The 17834-nt window shown below is 43.8% G+C and overlaps 1 protein-coding gene across 1 annotated transcript in view; it reads right to left on the bottom strand.

Annotated features, from left to right (window-relative positions):
• Positions 1-6438: 6438 nt before the first annotated feature.
• Positions 6439-17834, bottom strand: part of Abcc4 (ATP binding cassette subfamily C member 4) — a 224754-nt gene continuing 213358 nt past the window's right edge. The window contains exons 30-31 of the mRNA XM_059273212.1: positions 15522-15656; positions 6439-8201 (exon numbers count right to left, since the gene is read on the bottom strand). Coding sequence (XP_059129195.1) covers positions 8094-8201; positions 15522-15656 — 243 coding nt within the window. The 3' untranslated portion in view covers positions 6439-8093. The remainder of the gene's footprint in view (positions 8202-15521; positions 15657-17834) is intronic.

Here is a 17834-nt window from a genome sequence, read left to right as displayed (position 1 = left end):
TTGTTTGTTTGTTTGTTTGTTTGTTTGTTTGTTTTTTAATTTTGTTATATGTGTGTGAGTGTTCACATATATGTATGTGTACCGTATGGGTACCTGGATCCCAAAGAGGCCAGAAAAGAGCATCAGAACTTTTAGAGCTCTAGTTAAAGGTGGTTGTAAGCTGTCCAATGTGCTGGGAACTGAACCCAGGTCCTCTGCAAGAGCAGCCAGTGTTCTGAACCACTGAGCCATCTCTCCAGCTCCTATTAGCTGCTTTTGAGTTCTAAATTCAGATCAGCATACTCATGGCTTTTAACACAACTGCTGTTTTAGTTTTTGAAGGAGATTATTTTCCTTAGAATATTGTCTAAAAGATGAAACCCACTTAACCTAAAAATCTTTCTAGTTTTAAAGGAATACAGACGACCTTGTACATAAACCCTGTAGATGTAACCAACCGTCTTATTAAATAAGAAACACAGAGCCGATTCAGAGAAGAAAGCCAAGAGGTCAGAGCTAAGAGCCTTACCCTTCTTGCTTCAGGGATCCTCTTCAGCCAAGAGAGCTCTCCGAAAGGGACCTACTTCCTGTGTGTTTGTCTTATATAGTCTTTCTGTTCTGTTTTCTCATTGGTTGTAAACCCAAACACATGACCGCCTCCTCACTGCCTGTCTGTAGAGACTTCCAGGTCTTCTATGGTTGGGATTGAGATTAAAGGCGTGTGTTTCCAATGCTGGCTGTATCCTTGAACACACAGAGATCTACCTAGCTCTGTCTACCAAGCGCTGGGATTAAAGGCGTGTGCTACCACTGCCTAACTTCTATGTTTAATATTGTGGTGTTCTGTCTCTGACCCCAGATGTTTATTAGCGTGCACAATATTTGGGGGAACACAATATCACCACAAAACCCTGATGCTCTCATGGTGTCTGCTGAGGTCTCAGCTATGTCTTCAGCCGAAACCATGCTGTTGACTCAAGAATATAATTAATGTAAACAGATGCGTAGGATTATACAGTTATTATTTCAATGTTAAAATCCTTAACCGACACTGAGAAGCACCTCAAGTTTTCTTTTCCATTTGATACCATCACCAGCGGACAGTGGAACATTTTCAAAGTCTGGGATCTAATTATAAGTGTGACCATTGTGGGGGAACCTTTTCCAGGTTAGTGAAGATCGAGGGTTCATGGAGAACTAACCTGGCCCCTTAACCTAAAGCTGTGCTTTTCAGTGATCTGGGACCAATAATATATTTTACTTATATTATTATTAGTAGTAGTAGTGCAGTAGTATTAATATCAGTATTATTTGAGTCAGGATCTCTCTGTGTAGTCCTGGCTCTTCTGGAACTTGCTCTGTAGACCAGGCTGACCTCAAACTCAGAGATCCCCCTGCCTCTGTCTCCCAAGTGCTGTGATCAAAGGTATGCACCACCACTGCCCAGCTAGTTGAATTATTTTAAATTTTGGATCCATTGTAAACTCACAGGTGGTCTACCAGGCATGGCTAGGATGTAGCTTATAACATAGGAACCTCATCATGCAAGTTCAACACTCAAATTTGTCTCTAGATCCCTCACAATAGTTAATCATTTTAAAGATTTATGTGTGTATATGTGAAAGCTTTGCCTACATATACTTATGTGTGTCACATGCATGCCTGGTACTTGTGGAGCTCAGAAGACGGCAATGGATGGACCTAGAGTTAGAGATGGCTGTGAGCCACCTGATGTGGGTGCTGGGAACCAAAGCGGGTCCTCTGCAAGAGCCACAGCTATTCTTAAGCACTGAGCCTTCTCTCCAGCCCTGTAATGGTTAACTTTCTTTTTCCATCTTGGCATTTAATTTTTTAATTTTATTAACATTTTTTTCATTTATTTTACATACAACCAGTTTCCCCTCTGTCCCATTTACACCCCTCCACCCCGCCCCATCCACTCCTCCTCTATCTCCATTCAGAAAGGGACAGGCCGCTCATGAGCTTGAACAAAGCATGGCACATCAAGTTGAGATAGGACCAAGCACCTCCTCCTGCATAAAGGCTGGACAAGATCATCCAGGATGGGGAACAGGTTCCCAAAAGCCTGCTAAGTGCCAGGGACAGGTCCTGATCTCACTGCTAGGAGCCTTACAAAGAGACCAAGCTACACAACTGTCACACATATGCAGAGGGCATAGGTTGGTCTCATGCAGGCTCCCTAACTGTTGGTCCAGAGTCTACATGCTCCCATCAGCTCAGGTCAGCTATCTCTGTGGGTTCCCCGTCGTGACCTTGACCCCATGGTTAATCTTGATTTTCAATTTGATCAGAGCTGTAATCAACGGATAGACACACTTCTGGGCAGGTCTAGGGGGGCATACCCAGAAAAGATAATTGAGGGCAGAAGAGCCTTCTCCAGAGTAGGCAGCACCCTGTGCAGCAGCCCAGATTCGGAGTCTGCAGGAGAAGCCTTGCCACATGCCTGCCTGCCTTTGCTGCCTGGGAGTGACTGCTTCTGTCTTGGTTGCTGTTGCCACTTTTGCTGACATTAGACTCATGTGTTCAGGCTCCACTATGGACTGAAGAACAGTGCCCCTTCAGGAACCCTCCAGGCCATTATCTCCAGATTGAGATCGTAGAGCATCCCACTTTGTGGACTGAGAATGTGGACATTGCTGGCTGATCCAACCTCTACAAAGGAGGCCAATCTAATTACCCGCCCCACCCCCCATAATATATACTCATTCCATTGCTTCTGTTCCTCTAGAGAACCCTTACTAATATACAACAAGGGATCTGTTGATCATGAGTTTGGATGCCCTGGCAATGTCGAAGGCTGAAAAATTTCTACACACCTATTGCAGACTGTCTATACTATGTGGACTGTCTACAGGTGAAGTTTTGAGTGTCACTGCTGCTGAGTACTTTACATTCCATCTTTATAATTGTCCTCTAAGAAAAACACTATCCTTGTTCCAGTTTTACAGAAATGGAAAGCATGCATGGTTTCCCAAGTTCAAGAGTACACAGTTAGCAGGTAGAACTCAGATTCAAACTCAGGCCTCCAACACACAGGAGTGTTGGATTTGGAACCAGGAAGCCTGACATTCTAGCTCATGTTCCTCATGTACTTGCTTCATTTTCACCATGTGGAGTAAGTTCAGCCAGAAACAGGAGATCAGGACCTCCCTCTTCAGTTTCCCAGGCTACCTTCATCCACACCTATCTTGGAGGAAGAGAGAAACGTCTTCTTACCCAAGGGTAACACAATTACCTCTGAATTCTATCTTTTGTGTTTCCCTGGGTGCTCTTAGTCCATCAGTCATCTCAACCAAAGACCAATATTTAAGGGCAGGAATTAGGTCCATTCTAAAGGTGAAGAAGCTGAAAATATTCAGAGGCATAAACAGGTGGCTAAGGTATATGGCCACCAGGTGACCATACCTCATCTTTTCAAGGACAGTCCCAGTCCTTGGCCCTGGTACCTTGGCTGGAATAAGGAGCACTTCCCTCGTTCAGTTTCTGAAGCCTCCCAATTCTTGTTACTAGAGTGACATAGGTAGAATTGGTACCCAGATCTGTGTTACTCACCTCAGAAACAGGAGTCAGTTACCATAGGCTACCCCTTAAAACTCAGAATTATAAAGCTCAGGAGCCAGCCATTGCTATCCATTCGGCAAACAGTTGTCATCTTGTGGTCCTGGGGCACAGCTACATGCCATGACTGATGAAGGCATAAAGGCCCAGCTATTTCACACATCACGATAATCCTTGTATACCGTTTTAGCTTTGCCATGTCTCATGATGTGTGTGTGTTGGGAAGGTCATCCAGATAAGCCTCCAGCTCAGTTTCACCCTCTGGCCAATCATGAGTCTTCTCTCTTGACACTACAAGTGTGGATCCCAAGGGCATGTCTGCCTATGCCAATAAGCATCCGGAATACTAAAAATCCATCTTACTCTTTATTCCACAAGCCAACCTGCAACCTGGACCCAAAGAACTGGTATTCAGGGAGGATTTTTATTAGCAAATTATACGCATACCCCAAATCCTGATTTCTACACGTCCTAGAAGATGAAAAGGTGGAAACAGGAATTCTGCATATAGATGTGATCAGCTTCTGGGTTAAAAACTTAGGCTAATGGGGTTAGTGTGACCTTTCAAATGCATACACTGCATCAGTTAGGGCAAATGCAGACCTTGGCTTCTCAAGCACCAAGAGCTACAAGTGCTTTGCTTGCTCCAGGCTACAAGATAAGCCTAGAACAGGCACACATCTTAAGAACTCAGGAGAAATGACTTCCCAGCTGCGGATGATTCACTTTTACTGCACTCAGGCATGTCTCTGTCAGAAGACTCAGGGTTGAAGTTAAGATTCTAAAAGATAACAGCAAGCACAACTTTGCACACTCAGTTGTGGGGTATTGCATATTAAAAGCACAAAATACATGAAAAGCCTTGTGAGTACTATTCTAAACACTACTCAGACCACCCCCCCCCCAACCCACAAACGGTGGGTGGGAGGCTTAAGTACTCTAAAAGGCCCCTTTATTTATTATTATGTGTTGGATCCCCTGGAACTGTAATTGCTGATGACGGTGAAGCTGCCATGTGAGGGCTGGGAAGTGAACCCAGGTCCCCTGGGAAAGCAGCTAGTGCTAGTGCTCTTAACCACTGAGCCATCTCTCCAGCCCCTAAGGCTTCCATTGTACCTCACCTAATTGCCAACAGCTTCGGCTTCCTAAAGGCAGTGCCACTAAGACTCTGTACACGACAGTTTAGTTACAACCATATTTGAATTCTGTATAAATGGAATCCTAAGTCTTTCGGGTCAGACATCTTTGAAATGAGATCATGTTTGTAAAATTCATGTGTTGTGTCTGTACTTTGTTTTCATTGCTGAAGGAGGCCGATGATGGGAACTTCTGTCATTTCCAGGTTGAAATACTTGGAATTTTGTTCCCAATGACATCCTGCATACTTCTCAGGGCACATGAGCACACACTGGAGAGGGAACAAACTACAGGGCCTATAGCTTCAGCAAATGTCTTCAATACCTTTCTAAAATGTTCACTCACTTGTGTGTGTGTTACGTGTGTGTCTATGTCTGTGTACACGCAATATGGAGGTCAAGGGTCAACTTCTGGGGATTGGTTCTCTCCTTTCACCATGTGGGTTCCAGGAACCAAACTCAAGTTGTCAGGCCTGGTGGCAAGTGCCACCACCCTCTGAGCCGTCTCACTGGCCCGAAGTGTGTTTGTTTTTAACAAATAGGTTCATGTCGTATTACAGCATTCCTGTTGCTTCACTGACATTTAACTGCTGATCGTCTCGGGGTTTTGCCTCACCCCACCCGACTGTGGTGTTAAACTGTCTTTTCTCAGCAAGAGCGAGCCCTTTTCCAGTCCCTGGCCATTTGGACATTCTCGTCAGTGAAGCACCTGTTTATACCTCGTCCTCAACTCTAACTGTTTATACCTCGTCCTCAACTCTAACTGGACCCTGAGCTTTTCCTAAGGAGCCTTAGGAGCTAAAGGCTCCAGGGCATCAGTTCTGAGACCTTTAGTCTCCTGAAAGTAATAATGTTAAGGCCTCATAAATCAGATTACTGCTCATTTCCACACCCTGATATCCACAGCATGGGTCTGGTTCTAGTAGATCTGATGTTGCTTTCCCAAGTTCCTAGGTGAAGTTGCTGCAGGAGGTTATGCTCACTGACAACCAACATTCAACAATGCTTTAAATGGAATGGTGTAGCCAGGAAGTTTCTCGGGTCCAACCAGGCCCTGCAGTCTGTGGCCTGGTTATAAAAATAATCACTCAGAAGCTTACATTAATTATAACTGCTTGGCCATTAGTTCAGGCTTAATACTAACTAGCTCTTACACTTAAATTAACCCATAATTCTCATCTATGTTTAGCCAGGTGGTTTGGTACCTTTTCTCAGCTCTGCCTTGACATCTTGCTTCCTCTGTGTCTGGCTGGTGACTCCTGACTCAACCCTTCCTCTTCCCAGAATTCTCGTCTGCTCGCCCTGCCTATACTTCCTGTCTGGCTACTGGCCAATCAGCGTTTTATTTATCAACCAATCAGAGCAACACACAGAGTGTGTTGAGCTAGTCAGTGTACAGAAAGATATCCCACAGCAGAATGGCAATAGATTCTTCCTGTTAGTTTGAGGGGAAAGTCACCTTAAAAAAAAAAAAATTAAAAACCATAACCATTTGATGCTTGTTCAAGCCTGAGGATGTAAGCTAATACTCTCTTCTGGAAAGAAGTTACTGGATACCAGCTTCAGGAGCAACTGTTTCAGCCTGTCTGCAGCCCACACTTCCACTCGGACTGTCTGGTACCCATGTGGCCAAGAGAAACAGGTGGTGGAGGAAGGTGGTTTTTGATCTCACAAAAGCTCACTGGCTTTCACCAGCAGACACACGTCAGCTCATAATCCCGCAAAGAATGAACAGATCTTTGAATGGGGACGAAAATTGTCATTTATTTCAGTTGAATTTGGGTTGTCCTGTGATGGTGTAAAAACAGAAATGAAGTAGAAACACGTTTCTATGACTGCTTTAATTTCTAAAGACCAAATGAACATATATACACATTTAAAACATTTCTAAATATTTAAACAGACCTTCTTATTGTCATTGATGCATCTCAGTCTCTTGAAAGACTAACCATGATTGCTAAGGAACGAAGGGACATCATTTATGGGACTGGACATTATTACATTAATTAAAGACTTCTGAATACCCAGAGTGGAACAGCCACTGCACGCTGTATGTTTTGGTGTTTTGCTATGTGTGTGCTTCTTGAGGTTTCATTTTATAAAACAGGCTTCGTTCTGTTAACTAGTCTAAAAACCTGATACATACATATATATGTATTTATATATACTGACATATCCAACATGATCCTACATGTGTCTATATAGTAACATATGTAACTTGAGGGTGGCTTATTGTGACAGATCATGAAGGGTCCACTTTAAATCATGACAGTAAAACCTGTAGTAACTTGAACTCAACATATACCATGGATACCACCATCCAGAAAAATTTAAGACCTGTAGTTACATGACGTACAGCAGGTCCTAGGAAGTGTTGTGGTTGTTGACTGACTAACCAGAAGGTCCCCAAGACCTGCCATTAGTGGCCAGAAGTAAACTAATTTGGATGGGTTCTTGAAAGTGAAGCTTCTTGATGTATCCTGAGAATGTAACACACAATTACAGCTGATGTCTGCAACGACTTTCAGGGTTCTCCCTATGTGAGGAGAACCTCCGCATGTCAATTTGAAAGGATTTCACAAAAAGCTTACAGCCAACAGGATGTTTACCTTCTGTAAACCAGAAGCTGAATGAGACTAATACTACCCATTTGAGAGTCACTGTTCCAGGGAAAGTACCACAATGCCTAGTCCATCAGCCCAGGAGCAGTTCATTTTGACTCACACCAATTTAAATGGGGAGGGACATTTGCACACTCTTCATCAAAAAACCTACCAGGGCTCCCACTCAGAAAGCACAATTTTATTTTCCAACAGAAATGCCCTCTTGTTCTTTAGCCATATCTCTCTGTGTGTGCAGAGTGGCGGGATAGTCTCTCTACTGCAATGTCACTCAAATTATGTATCTTTTCGTGTTCTTGTTCATGTTACCTGTACTACTTTAGTCAGAGGCCGTTGGGGGAAAGTAACGGGTCCGAGCTATGTCAGAGAAAGGGGAGCAAACTGGCAACTTCACACAGTCTTCAAGTAAACAGAATCCCTGACAGAACTGCAAAGTGTGCTTCCAAAGGCAACAGGAGAAACAAACTGCCGCAGCAGCTTATGAAACAAATGGGCTTTGGCCCGAGTCTGTTAAGGCACAAAACCTGGGAGACGGCTGCTGTCGGTGGCCGGCACCTCAGAATCGGATTTGTAAAGCACAGCTGGAACATTTAAATAAAACAATGGGCCAGTTTGTTAGGACCTGAAATCACTGAATAAAGACAGAGGGAGAAATCCAAAGACACCAGTATCTTGTACGTGAAGGATTTGTTGCAGAGTGAAAACCAAGTGTGCTTGGTTTACAAAGTGCAAACCCCGCAGGGGGGACGCCTCCGGAACAGGCTCCACGGCTCGACAGTCACAAAGCTGTTTCAAAAATGGTTAAGGCTGAGGGTTGTCCATTGGAGGTGTTCATAACCACAGGGCTGGTGAAAGTAATATCTGGATAATTCCTTCTGAAGTACACCTGTGGAAAAGAGGCACACAAAAAGGAACATGAGTAAGATTTTCAAAGCCTCCTCTTGGAGGCAATGCCTTTCTCTGCCTGGGAAATCACAGCACTCAATGAGGTGCAATTAGAAGCCACGGCAAGTCCACATTCTGTGTGGTCTCAGCCCCGTTCAAACCCCCGGCAGGGCTGAATGCTGAACAACTTGTAGATCCACTTTAGCTCTGATCACTTTGATTCAGATACACTTTATCACACCATTAAATTGATAAGCAAAATCATTTTACTGGCTCAGAACCCAGAGATAAATTAAAAACAGGGGGACAAAGGGGCCAGGGACTCGAGCATCTGCACTGAAGTTTCTCATTTTCGAGCACGAAGTGAGCACAATAGATTTGGATGTTAATATCAGGTTGTAATCCCTATATATTACAAACTCTGATTGACAAGCATTGAAACGCTGGCGTCTATGTATGAAATATCCCGGCACTTAATTTGTGCAGCAAGGCAGCCACGAGGCCTATAGAAACGCGATCTGTGGACAGCGGGCCACAATCATGAAAAGAGAGGAAAATGCTGTAACAATGACCCCACCAAGCGACTTCTCTAAAATGGAAGATGATACCGAATAATAGGCCAGTTCTTTGCCAAGCCTTTGAATTCCTGAATTCTGCCAATTCCAAGGAAGAGATACAGGTTCTCTGATAAATGTGTAATCAGGACATAAAGGAAATGAAATGCTGTCAGGTTTCACTGTTCCGCGATCATCAGTTTTTAGCGGCTGTATCATATCTGGGTTCCTTGACAGACGCGTATTACAAAATGAAATAATGTCAAGGCTTGTGAGCGCTTATCTCCAGATGTGTTTGGGAGAAAAGGGACTTCAAATGCAATTTTTTTCTTCAAAGAAGAATGTGAAAAGTTTTGTTTGAGTCTTTAAAACAGGAAATGTACTGTGTTTGTGAGCTGACAAGTGTCATCGGCTGGGTCTTGTGATGCTGGCCCCACTCTATAAACCCAGCTGTAAATGTATTCGTGGGTGCTGGCAACAAAGTTATCAGTGGGATAATGGACTTCAGCTGCAACAAGGTCACTGCCACACCTACTTCCACACTAGTATAGCTCCCTTGGGTTGCTTGCAAACGTCTCCCAAAATACCACAACATGGAAGATTCAATTCACAAAAGGCATGTCACTTAAGAAGAAAGATCCCACTGGAATGAACTCGAGACTATTTCCATAACACATGCTTTCAAAAATAGAACTTGTTCTTTTAGGTGTGTCTGTGTATTTAAATCTCACATCAGATCCATCTACCTACTCTTTAAATTTCCCAGCACCCACATGACTGCTCACAACTGCCTGTAACTCTAGTTCCAGGGCATCTAACACCCTCTTCTGGACCCTGCAGGGACTGCATGCAAATGGCGCACACATACATGCAGGCAAAACAGCCATACGCATTAACTAAAATGGTCTTGGGTTTCCAGTCAGGAATGCTCTGCTGTGTACCATTTCAGGAGTATAAATCCCTGGTTTGACTTTTTCTACTATGTTTGTTTGTCTATTTATTTACTTTGAGACAGGGATTCTCTGTGTAGCTTTGGCTGTCCTGGAACTCACTCTGTAGACCAGGTTGGCCTTGAACTCAAGAGATCCACCTGCCTCTACCTCCCGAGTGCTGAGACTAAAGGTGTGCACCACTGCCACCACCACCACCCGGTTGCTAACATATTTATAACACATTCTGGAAAACGGTATGGTTGAGAGTAAGCATTTCTTTTTAAATTTAATTTTTTAATTTTTATTTTTTTGGGAGATGGGGTTTCAAGTACCTCAGGCTGGCCTTGAACTTATCATAGAGATGAAGATGACCTTGAACTCTAAATCCCTGCTTCCACCTCCAAACACTGGGATTATAGCATGTGCCACCATCATCATACTTGATAAAAACAAAAACAAAACCAAAAAAATAATGTGGTGCTGGGGATTGAACCCAGGGATTCACACATGCTAGGCAAGGCACTCCACCTCTGGATTCCCAGCTTCACAGCATCTAACTCATAGTACAGGCGAGGAAGCCAAAAGATGGTTGGCATTCTCTATTGGGCCTTCAAACTGTGGGCCAGCCTCTGTCTTTTTCCTGAACACCCAGCTGAGACTGTAACATCTACGTAGCTTCCCTCCACACTGGCTGCCTCATCTGTAAAATGAGATAACAAAAACTTACCTCATAGGGACTAATTAATGGCTACAAACTGCAGGCCAAAAACATGCTGAGTTAAGTGTTGGGTGTGTTAATGAAGGCTGCTCAGAGAAGTAGCCCCTTAGTGCACAAAAAGTAGCCTTACAGGCTTGAAGATTCCCTTTTGTGATAGGCTAGGATCTTTGCAGAATCCCAGAGCCATTGTTGAGACGTTAACTAAGTTACTATGGTAACCTGGGAGGCAAGACAGCAGTGCTGGGAGATGACTGAAGCTTTCTCAACCAGCACCCGCTGGCTGGTAACTCTGAAAGCTGGGCTCTTCTGCCTCAGTTTCTTCATGTGGAAAATGCTAACAATGGCCCATGAGAACGTGTGCAGAGACAAAAAACAAAACAAAACAAAACAAACAAACAAACAAACAAAACCAAAACTCTCTTGTTCCTCTCCCTCCTTTCTCTTGGATTGTGTTCACAGAGTTTCTCTAATGTGGGCGGAAACTAAGTTCATCATTAACCTGCCTGTTAAGCTACCATATGGGAACAGAGCCTTCTAAAGCACAGAGCAACAAAACTTCCTTTCACAGACAGAGAAGAACAGGGGTTTTTATTTACATTCCCCTATAAGACACTATTCAGTGTGTTGAATTCGGACTCAAGACTTAGTTCATTCTCAATAGCCAGCAGGAGTCTGGTTCATTCACAGCAGTCCTCAAGGCTTCGCGTTCTTCAGCTTTAAGGCAGGTCTCATGTTAGGCTCCATTATTACTGTTGTGTTAAAGAATACTGGAGGCTTAGTCCTGCTTTTCAGATAATCGAACAACAGATTATCCAATTCTTAACACTTTTAGAAACTACCTTAAAGGTCATATACAGAGAAATAAAAAGTTTATAGACTCTCTCGTTTGAAACAATGTTCTATCCACACCCATCCTGGAGCTATATGATTTGGAAAGAATTTTTTATCCAAAAAAATTGTGAAAAGTGGTAATGACAATCGAAAGAGTGTCATGCAATCTGTAAAACAGGCAAACAAAACACAGAAAGGAACAAGACAGACTGATGAGGAGGAGTACTCCGTGAGCAGAAGACAGCTGCAGGAAAACACCTGCAGTCCAGTCAACTATGCACAGCGTGAGAGCCCCTGGAAAGACGGCAAAGCAAGAGCTGACGGTGGAACCTTATCAACAGAGGCCAGCCTCGAAGAGAAAAAGGAAAAGATCAAAGAAATGACTTGTTTACCAAAGGCAGCACGAAGATTATTACTGCAGAAAAAAACAAATAAACAAACAAAAAAACAGTGAGACACGGAAATAGGATTGAGTGAGCAAGCAAAGTAAGTGGGAATTCACATTTGAAGATTAAGGAGAAACAGCTGTATAAAATTGACAAAGGTAACATCATACACACATGAAAAGCACTGAAAACAACTATCAGAACTATTACAGATAAAACATACCTATGATTTCAATAAATGTAAATGGGTTAAACCATCCATTTATAAAAGGCCAGGATCACATCTCAGAGCAGAACCCAACTCCACACACATATAGAAGACTCAGTCTGGACATCAGTGACAAAGCCATATAGAGCAATGAGGACAGGATGAAAGGGGCAAAGGCATGGTCTTCGTTTTAAGACAGCTAAACTAAAACCAAAGGCCTTAAATGAACAGAGAAGCTGTGTGAATTGTAACAATAACTCATAGTCAAAACTCAAATCATAAACACCTGCAAGTTGAGAATAATAAAAATATTCAAAGTGAAAGCAACAGGAACTATAAAGAGAGGCTTGCACTCTCTGTACAGGACATTCATTTCTACATGAGTCATATGAGAAGAATTAATGTAGGAACAAGGACTTATATCATGTATTAATAAAGCCCATCTAAGGTAAATGACTAGGCTATACATTTTTAAAAGGGGGTGTTCAAAAACCACTTACAAAGATTTCCCACATACTGGGGCACAAGAAAGAATGGGTAATTTCAAGTAAGCAGACATAGTACAGAAATTTTATTTGCCACAAAATCAGACTCGCCTGGCCGTGAGCCCGCTGCTCCCCGCTGCCTCAATGTGTGCTCTCAAACCCTGAATCTAACAACCTCATCAATCTAGTGGGGAAAAAAACCTGCCATGAGGATCAACAAAAATCACACAGTCAGGAACTGAAAACACACGCTGAAATAAATTCTAAAGAATGACAGAAACCTACGTGTGCCGATTCTGAAGAATTGTTTCTATCAGACTGGCCTGTAGGCAAATCTGTGGAGACATTTTCTTGATTCATGATTGATGTGGAAGGGCCCAGACCACCATGGGCAGTATGGGTGTTCTGAGTTGTCCAAACAGAAAGCTGATCAGGACAGGAGAGCAAGCCAATAAGCAGCATTCCCCGTTGGTGTCTGCATCAACTCCTCTTCCTAGGCTCCTGCCTTGGCTCCCCTCAGTGATGGACTGTGGCTGGGACATGTAAGCCAAATGAAACATTCTCCTCCCCAGGTTGCTTTTGGTCATGGTCTTTACGAAGGACCATCAAAAGCGAACTAGAGCAGTAAGGGCTCATGAGAGCACAGAACCGGACAGCAGAGAGTGGAGGTATTACTCATACCGCAACCCCCACACTTCTCTGCATGAATGCTCCCCCTGAATTAAAATGTGGATTGAAAGGGAAGACTTAGATTTTCTGCTACAAACCAGCATGACAGTGGGCTGCCTTACTTCATGGGGCCTCACTTTCCTCATCTTTAAAATAAACATGTTGAAGGGCTGAGGGGATGGCTCGGTAGGTAAAGCACCTGCTGTGCAAGCATGACACATGGGTTTGGACCCCCAGAACCCATGTAGAGTCCCGTGTGCACCTGTGACCCCAATGCTGAGGGCCAGAGACAGGAGGTGCTGGGGGTGAGACTAACTAAATTAGCAAGTTCCAGGAGCAGTGAGAAATCCCACCTCAAAAAGTGAGGTAGAAAGAGACCCAGTGTCAACCTCTGGCTTTGATACACACACACACACACACACACACACACGGGTGTGTGCACTTGTGTATGCACATACACTCCACAAGAAAGAAAAGGAAGGAAGGAAGGAGACTGTTGAATTGTGTTATTTTATACGATGAAAATCTAACTAAATATGATGATCATTCATTACTCGATGTCTCTTTCTTCCCATCTAACCCCCTACCTCCTTCATGCTAGAGATTAAACTCAAGGGCACAGGCATGCTGGGCAAGGACTTCGCCACTGGGCTACACCCACAGCCCACAACAGCTGTGGGGGCTTTGAGGGGCTGAGGGAGTAGCTCATGGAGAGGCACTTGTCTAACAGGTCCCGGGCTCTGGGTTCAATTCCCAACACAACAAAGGTGGGGAGGGGGTCTGACCGCAGGTGGGGAATGTGTCTCTGATATGGAATGCTTAAAGGTTTGAAGTTCCTATTGTTCAGTGATTCTCAAATGATTGACTGGGTCTCACGAAAGGGAACACCGGCCGGGGAATACTCTAGAAATGAAGTGTTCTAATAACTGAGTCCCCCACCCCCACATAGGACAGCACTCCCAAGGTAGCCTCCCACCTCAGTCACACAGTGTCAGTCCTTGTGAAAAGTTCCGAGCACCCATACTCTGGGCCCAAGCCCGGGTTTAAAATGCATGGCCTCTACTCACTTACTAGCTCTGCGATTCTGGGTACCTCCTTCTGTTCTCTAAGCTGTAACCTCTTAAGCAGACATAACGTTCAGAGACCCCGAATCATAGCCCAGACCACCACATCTAATGAGTGTTAAAGCCTCATCACCGTCGTCATCACCCTAATGGCTCACTATAGGAAAAGACGCTTGCTGGGTCTCTGTTCTGCTAACATCACCAACGACTAAAGGCATGCTAACACATTCTTAGCACGTTGTATCCAATATAATGCTTTTATATATACGTAAACACATTTAGCAGTTTAAAAAACTTATTTTATTTATTTATGTGTCAACTCTGTGAGTCTGTAGACCCACGGGGATGTACATGCAATGTGTAAGTGGGATGCCTGGCTTGTTATATGAGCTTGGGGACCCAAACTCTAGTCCTCATGATTGTGCAGCCAATGTTCTTAACTACTGAGGTACCTCTTCAAGTTCTACTTACAAGTTTTCTAAAAAAAATGGAATTACCATTCAGTAAAATATTAGAAGACACAGACCCTCCCTGTTCCCTGTTCTGAGGTGCTGGGGACAAAACCGGACCTTGTGCATTCTCGGCAGGTGCTCTAGCCCCCAACTACATCCCCAACTCTCCTCATCTCTAAATAGGGATAAGATGGCTTTAGATGGAACGGCTCACACAGGACTGGCGGGATACTGGAACATGATTTCATGGTCTATTGTCTTCAATAGACAATGAAAACGTTACACAAACCCAAGCAATTTTATTCTGCTATGGTGTTGAAAACCCGAGAAATACAGAAAAGAATGAAGGTAGAAAAATGCACCTGCATTGTGGTGCCTAGAGATGAAGACTGACAACAGGCTGTATGACATTCAGTCCCTTAAGCCAAAGTGAAGTCACCTGAGGTAGCATCGCATGTATGTGCTGGAACGCTCCCATGCAAGCTCAATCTCTTAAAAGCCTTTTCCACTTCCACACACTAGGCTGTAATTTATTTATATAAATATATATTTTTCATATATATACATTATAAATGGAGATGGGAGCAATAAGCAATAATAGTATTCGTTACAAATCATAAAACCAAGAACAGAAGCAACCTTGGTGTTTCTCTGGTAGATCTTTCTAGAACAAACAATATTCCATTTCATGTTATCCTCATCTTCCTGGATGTACCCCAACAACACCCGCATTGCCAATGTGCTAAGCATCAACGAGAAAGAAATGTAATGAGTCTGCAAGCAGGTTTACTCCCTCTTGGGCACGCCTGCTTGCACATGCGTGTGTGCACACACCCTCCCCTCCCCGGTGCTCCTGCCAAGTCCTGGTAGACCTGACTTCAACCCTGGACGTGTTGAAGCTTTGTCTCCTAAGGCTTGTAATTGAAAAGGGCACACAGTGCTTTTTACCAGACCCCTGGTGCCAAACGGTGAGGAGGGAGTTGGTGAGACAAACCGTAATTAAGGCTCCTGGGCGAACTCACCTGTTTTGCTGTTTCGGTAAGGGCAGCGGCTTCGCCCTTGCCCAGCTGCTGAACCATCTTGTAAAAGAGGCTCTCTGGATTCTGTAGCAAAACATATGGCTCATCATATTCTTTCAGTCTTCCTGAATCCAAAACCTGGGGATCAGCAGAAAGAAACCCACTGAGACACAATGTCTTGCAGTAACATATTATAACACAGACAATACTTCGGAAAGGGGTAGGGCCAGGGAGAATACAGACTATCTATTTGGGTGGTAGGCCTGGAAGGTACTTGAAAGGTTTGATTACCCTGAGCTATGAAGCAAACAAAGGCCTAACCTGACCTTTGATTATTATAATGTTATAGGAAAGTTAGAAAAGCCAAAGTTCTAGACTATTATTATAGGCTATCAGCTGTCTGTTGCTCTTTATGTTCTGCCAAGGCTACTGGAGGGGGGCTGTTTTAGTTAGTGCTTTAAAAGCCTCAGACTCTGAGTTTGGGGGAACATCTACATATCGGCAGAGCTGGGAAATCTAGGGACTGAAGAAAGTGGACCTCAGTTTAGAATGTGGGTAATGTGAAAAAAGCCAACAGTGGCCTGGGAGCAAATCGCCACGCTGGTTTGAGAATCTGAGCCTGTCACTGGAGAAGCATGTACTTCTAGAGTTTATTCAGGGCGCGGGCAAGGTGGGCTTGTGCACTAAACGCGATCCCAGGCAAGGTTAAGTTGCCTAAAGTCACCACCCGCCGGCTGTGGTCTGTTATCACCATTGTGAATGGTGAGCCAGGCGCGTCAACACACAAGCAGCCTCAGCACCGTCGCTGTGCACAGAAGAAATCTCTAGAAATCCCATTTCTCTCTGGATACGACCAAAGAAGCAACCAAGGGACTGAGCTCAGAATTCTGGTGTCCTCAAGTTCACACAGCCCACGGCGGCAGCCCAGTCTGAACTGCACAGGGCCCGAGTATCTGCGTTGAAGTTCCCTCTCCTGGCTTCCTCCCTTAGCTGCCTGCCTTGCAGCCTTCTGACTGCTCATTAATCTACACTGGAAAGGGAAAGGTGGAGGGAGGCACTCTTCACCTTGCATTTCTACTTATTAGTGGCTTTGGTTAACGGTTTCAGACAGAAGAGAGACTTGGAGACAACTGGCCCAAATGACGCACCTAGGGAGACAGTTCTGATGCTAAGCGGTACTTAGTTCTCCATTTAGGTTGTGTTTAGAATAAATCCATCTTAAGAGCATATGCTGGAACTCTAAGCAGGGCATGGGTTGTTTTTCCACATCTAGATATTGCAGTTAATTTGGCCCATGGTATTTAATCGGAAACATTTACTGACTCTCCTAAAGGGCATTTTCCCATTAATCTTTTGTTTACTACTGTGAATTGATGCTAAGGGCAGCTTTCTCAAAGGAGTTCAAGAATAATTGAATCTGTCACATCCACATAATAATTAAAATGTCCTATAATTTGGCATGCCAATTTAGATGCCCTGAATGTGTAATTTTGCTTAAGCATCGCATTACAGTGCACGGCCACTCCTCCTGACGTTAACGAAGGGGGGAAATCACACTTGTGAAATACAGGTCTCTCCTCTGCTAAAGACTAAGTAAATGAGTCAAATTACTTTACAAAATGATGAACTCTCTGTTCTGCAAAAGCAAAAAGCAAACTTACAATCACACTCCAGAGGTAGACACTGAGTTCTCCGACTGTAAAAACTGCCTGTAATTTATAACGACTGCTCTTTTGTCCCTGTCCAACTTCCTACTGAATGCATTCAAATGTAAGATAGGGAGTCTTTCCACATACCACACAGTGTCTGAAACACATGAAGGCCACTCAGACCAGCAGATCTCAAAACTGACCAGAATTTATGAAGGTCCAGCCAGAAAACACTCTGAGAAGGCAGGAGGGTTTGTAACAGAAGTGACAGAAAGACCGTTGATAAAAATATTTGGTGTCTTCTTAGTATTAACAACTTAATAACATTTACCTTAGTGTGTGGAGAAGTTTAATGATTTAAAATACTTATTTTTAATTATGTGTATGTATGTGTCCCTGTGTGTGTGTGTGTGTGTGTGTGTACCCATGGAGGTCAGAGATGTAGGATCTCTTGAGAACTGGAGTTACCAGTGGTTGTGAAATCCCATGTTGGTGCTGGAAACCAAAGCTGGGTCCTCTGCAAAGGCTGTGTATCTCCTAACCACTGAGCCATGTCTTCAGTCCCAGTCAGACAGTTTGTAATTGGAGGTTTAGGACCAAATTGTGGGAATTACTTACTTTGCTGGTAGAGATTGAGCTCAGGGCCTCTTTCATGCAAAGCACACTC

The sequence above is a fragment of the Peromyscus eremicus genome, chromosome 9, assembly GCF_949786415.1.
Source record: "Peromyscus eremicus chromosome 9, PerEre_H2_v1, whole genome shotgun sequence".
Taxonomy (NCBI): Eukaryota; Metazoa; Chordata; class Mammalia; order Rodentia; family Cricetidae; genus Peromyscus; species Peromyscus eremicus.
This window is presented reverse-complemented; position numbering and strand designations above follow the sequence as displayed.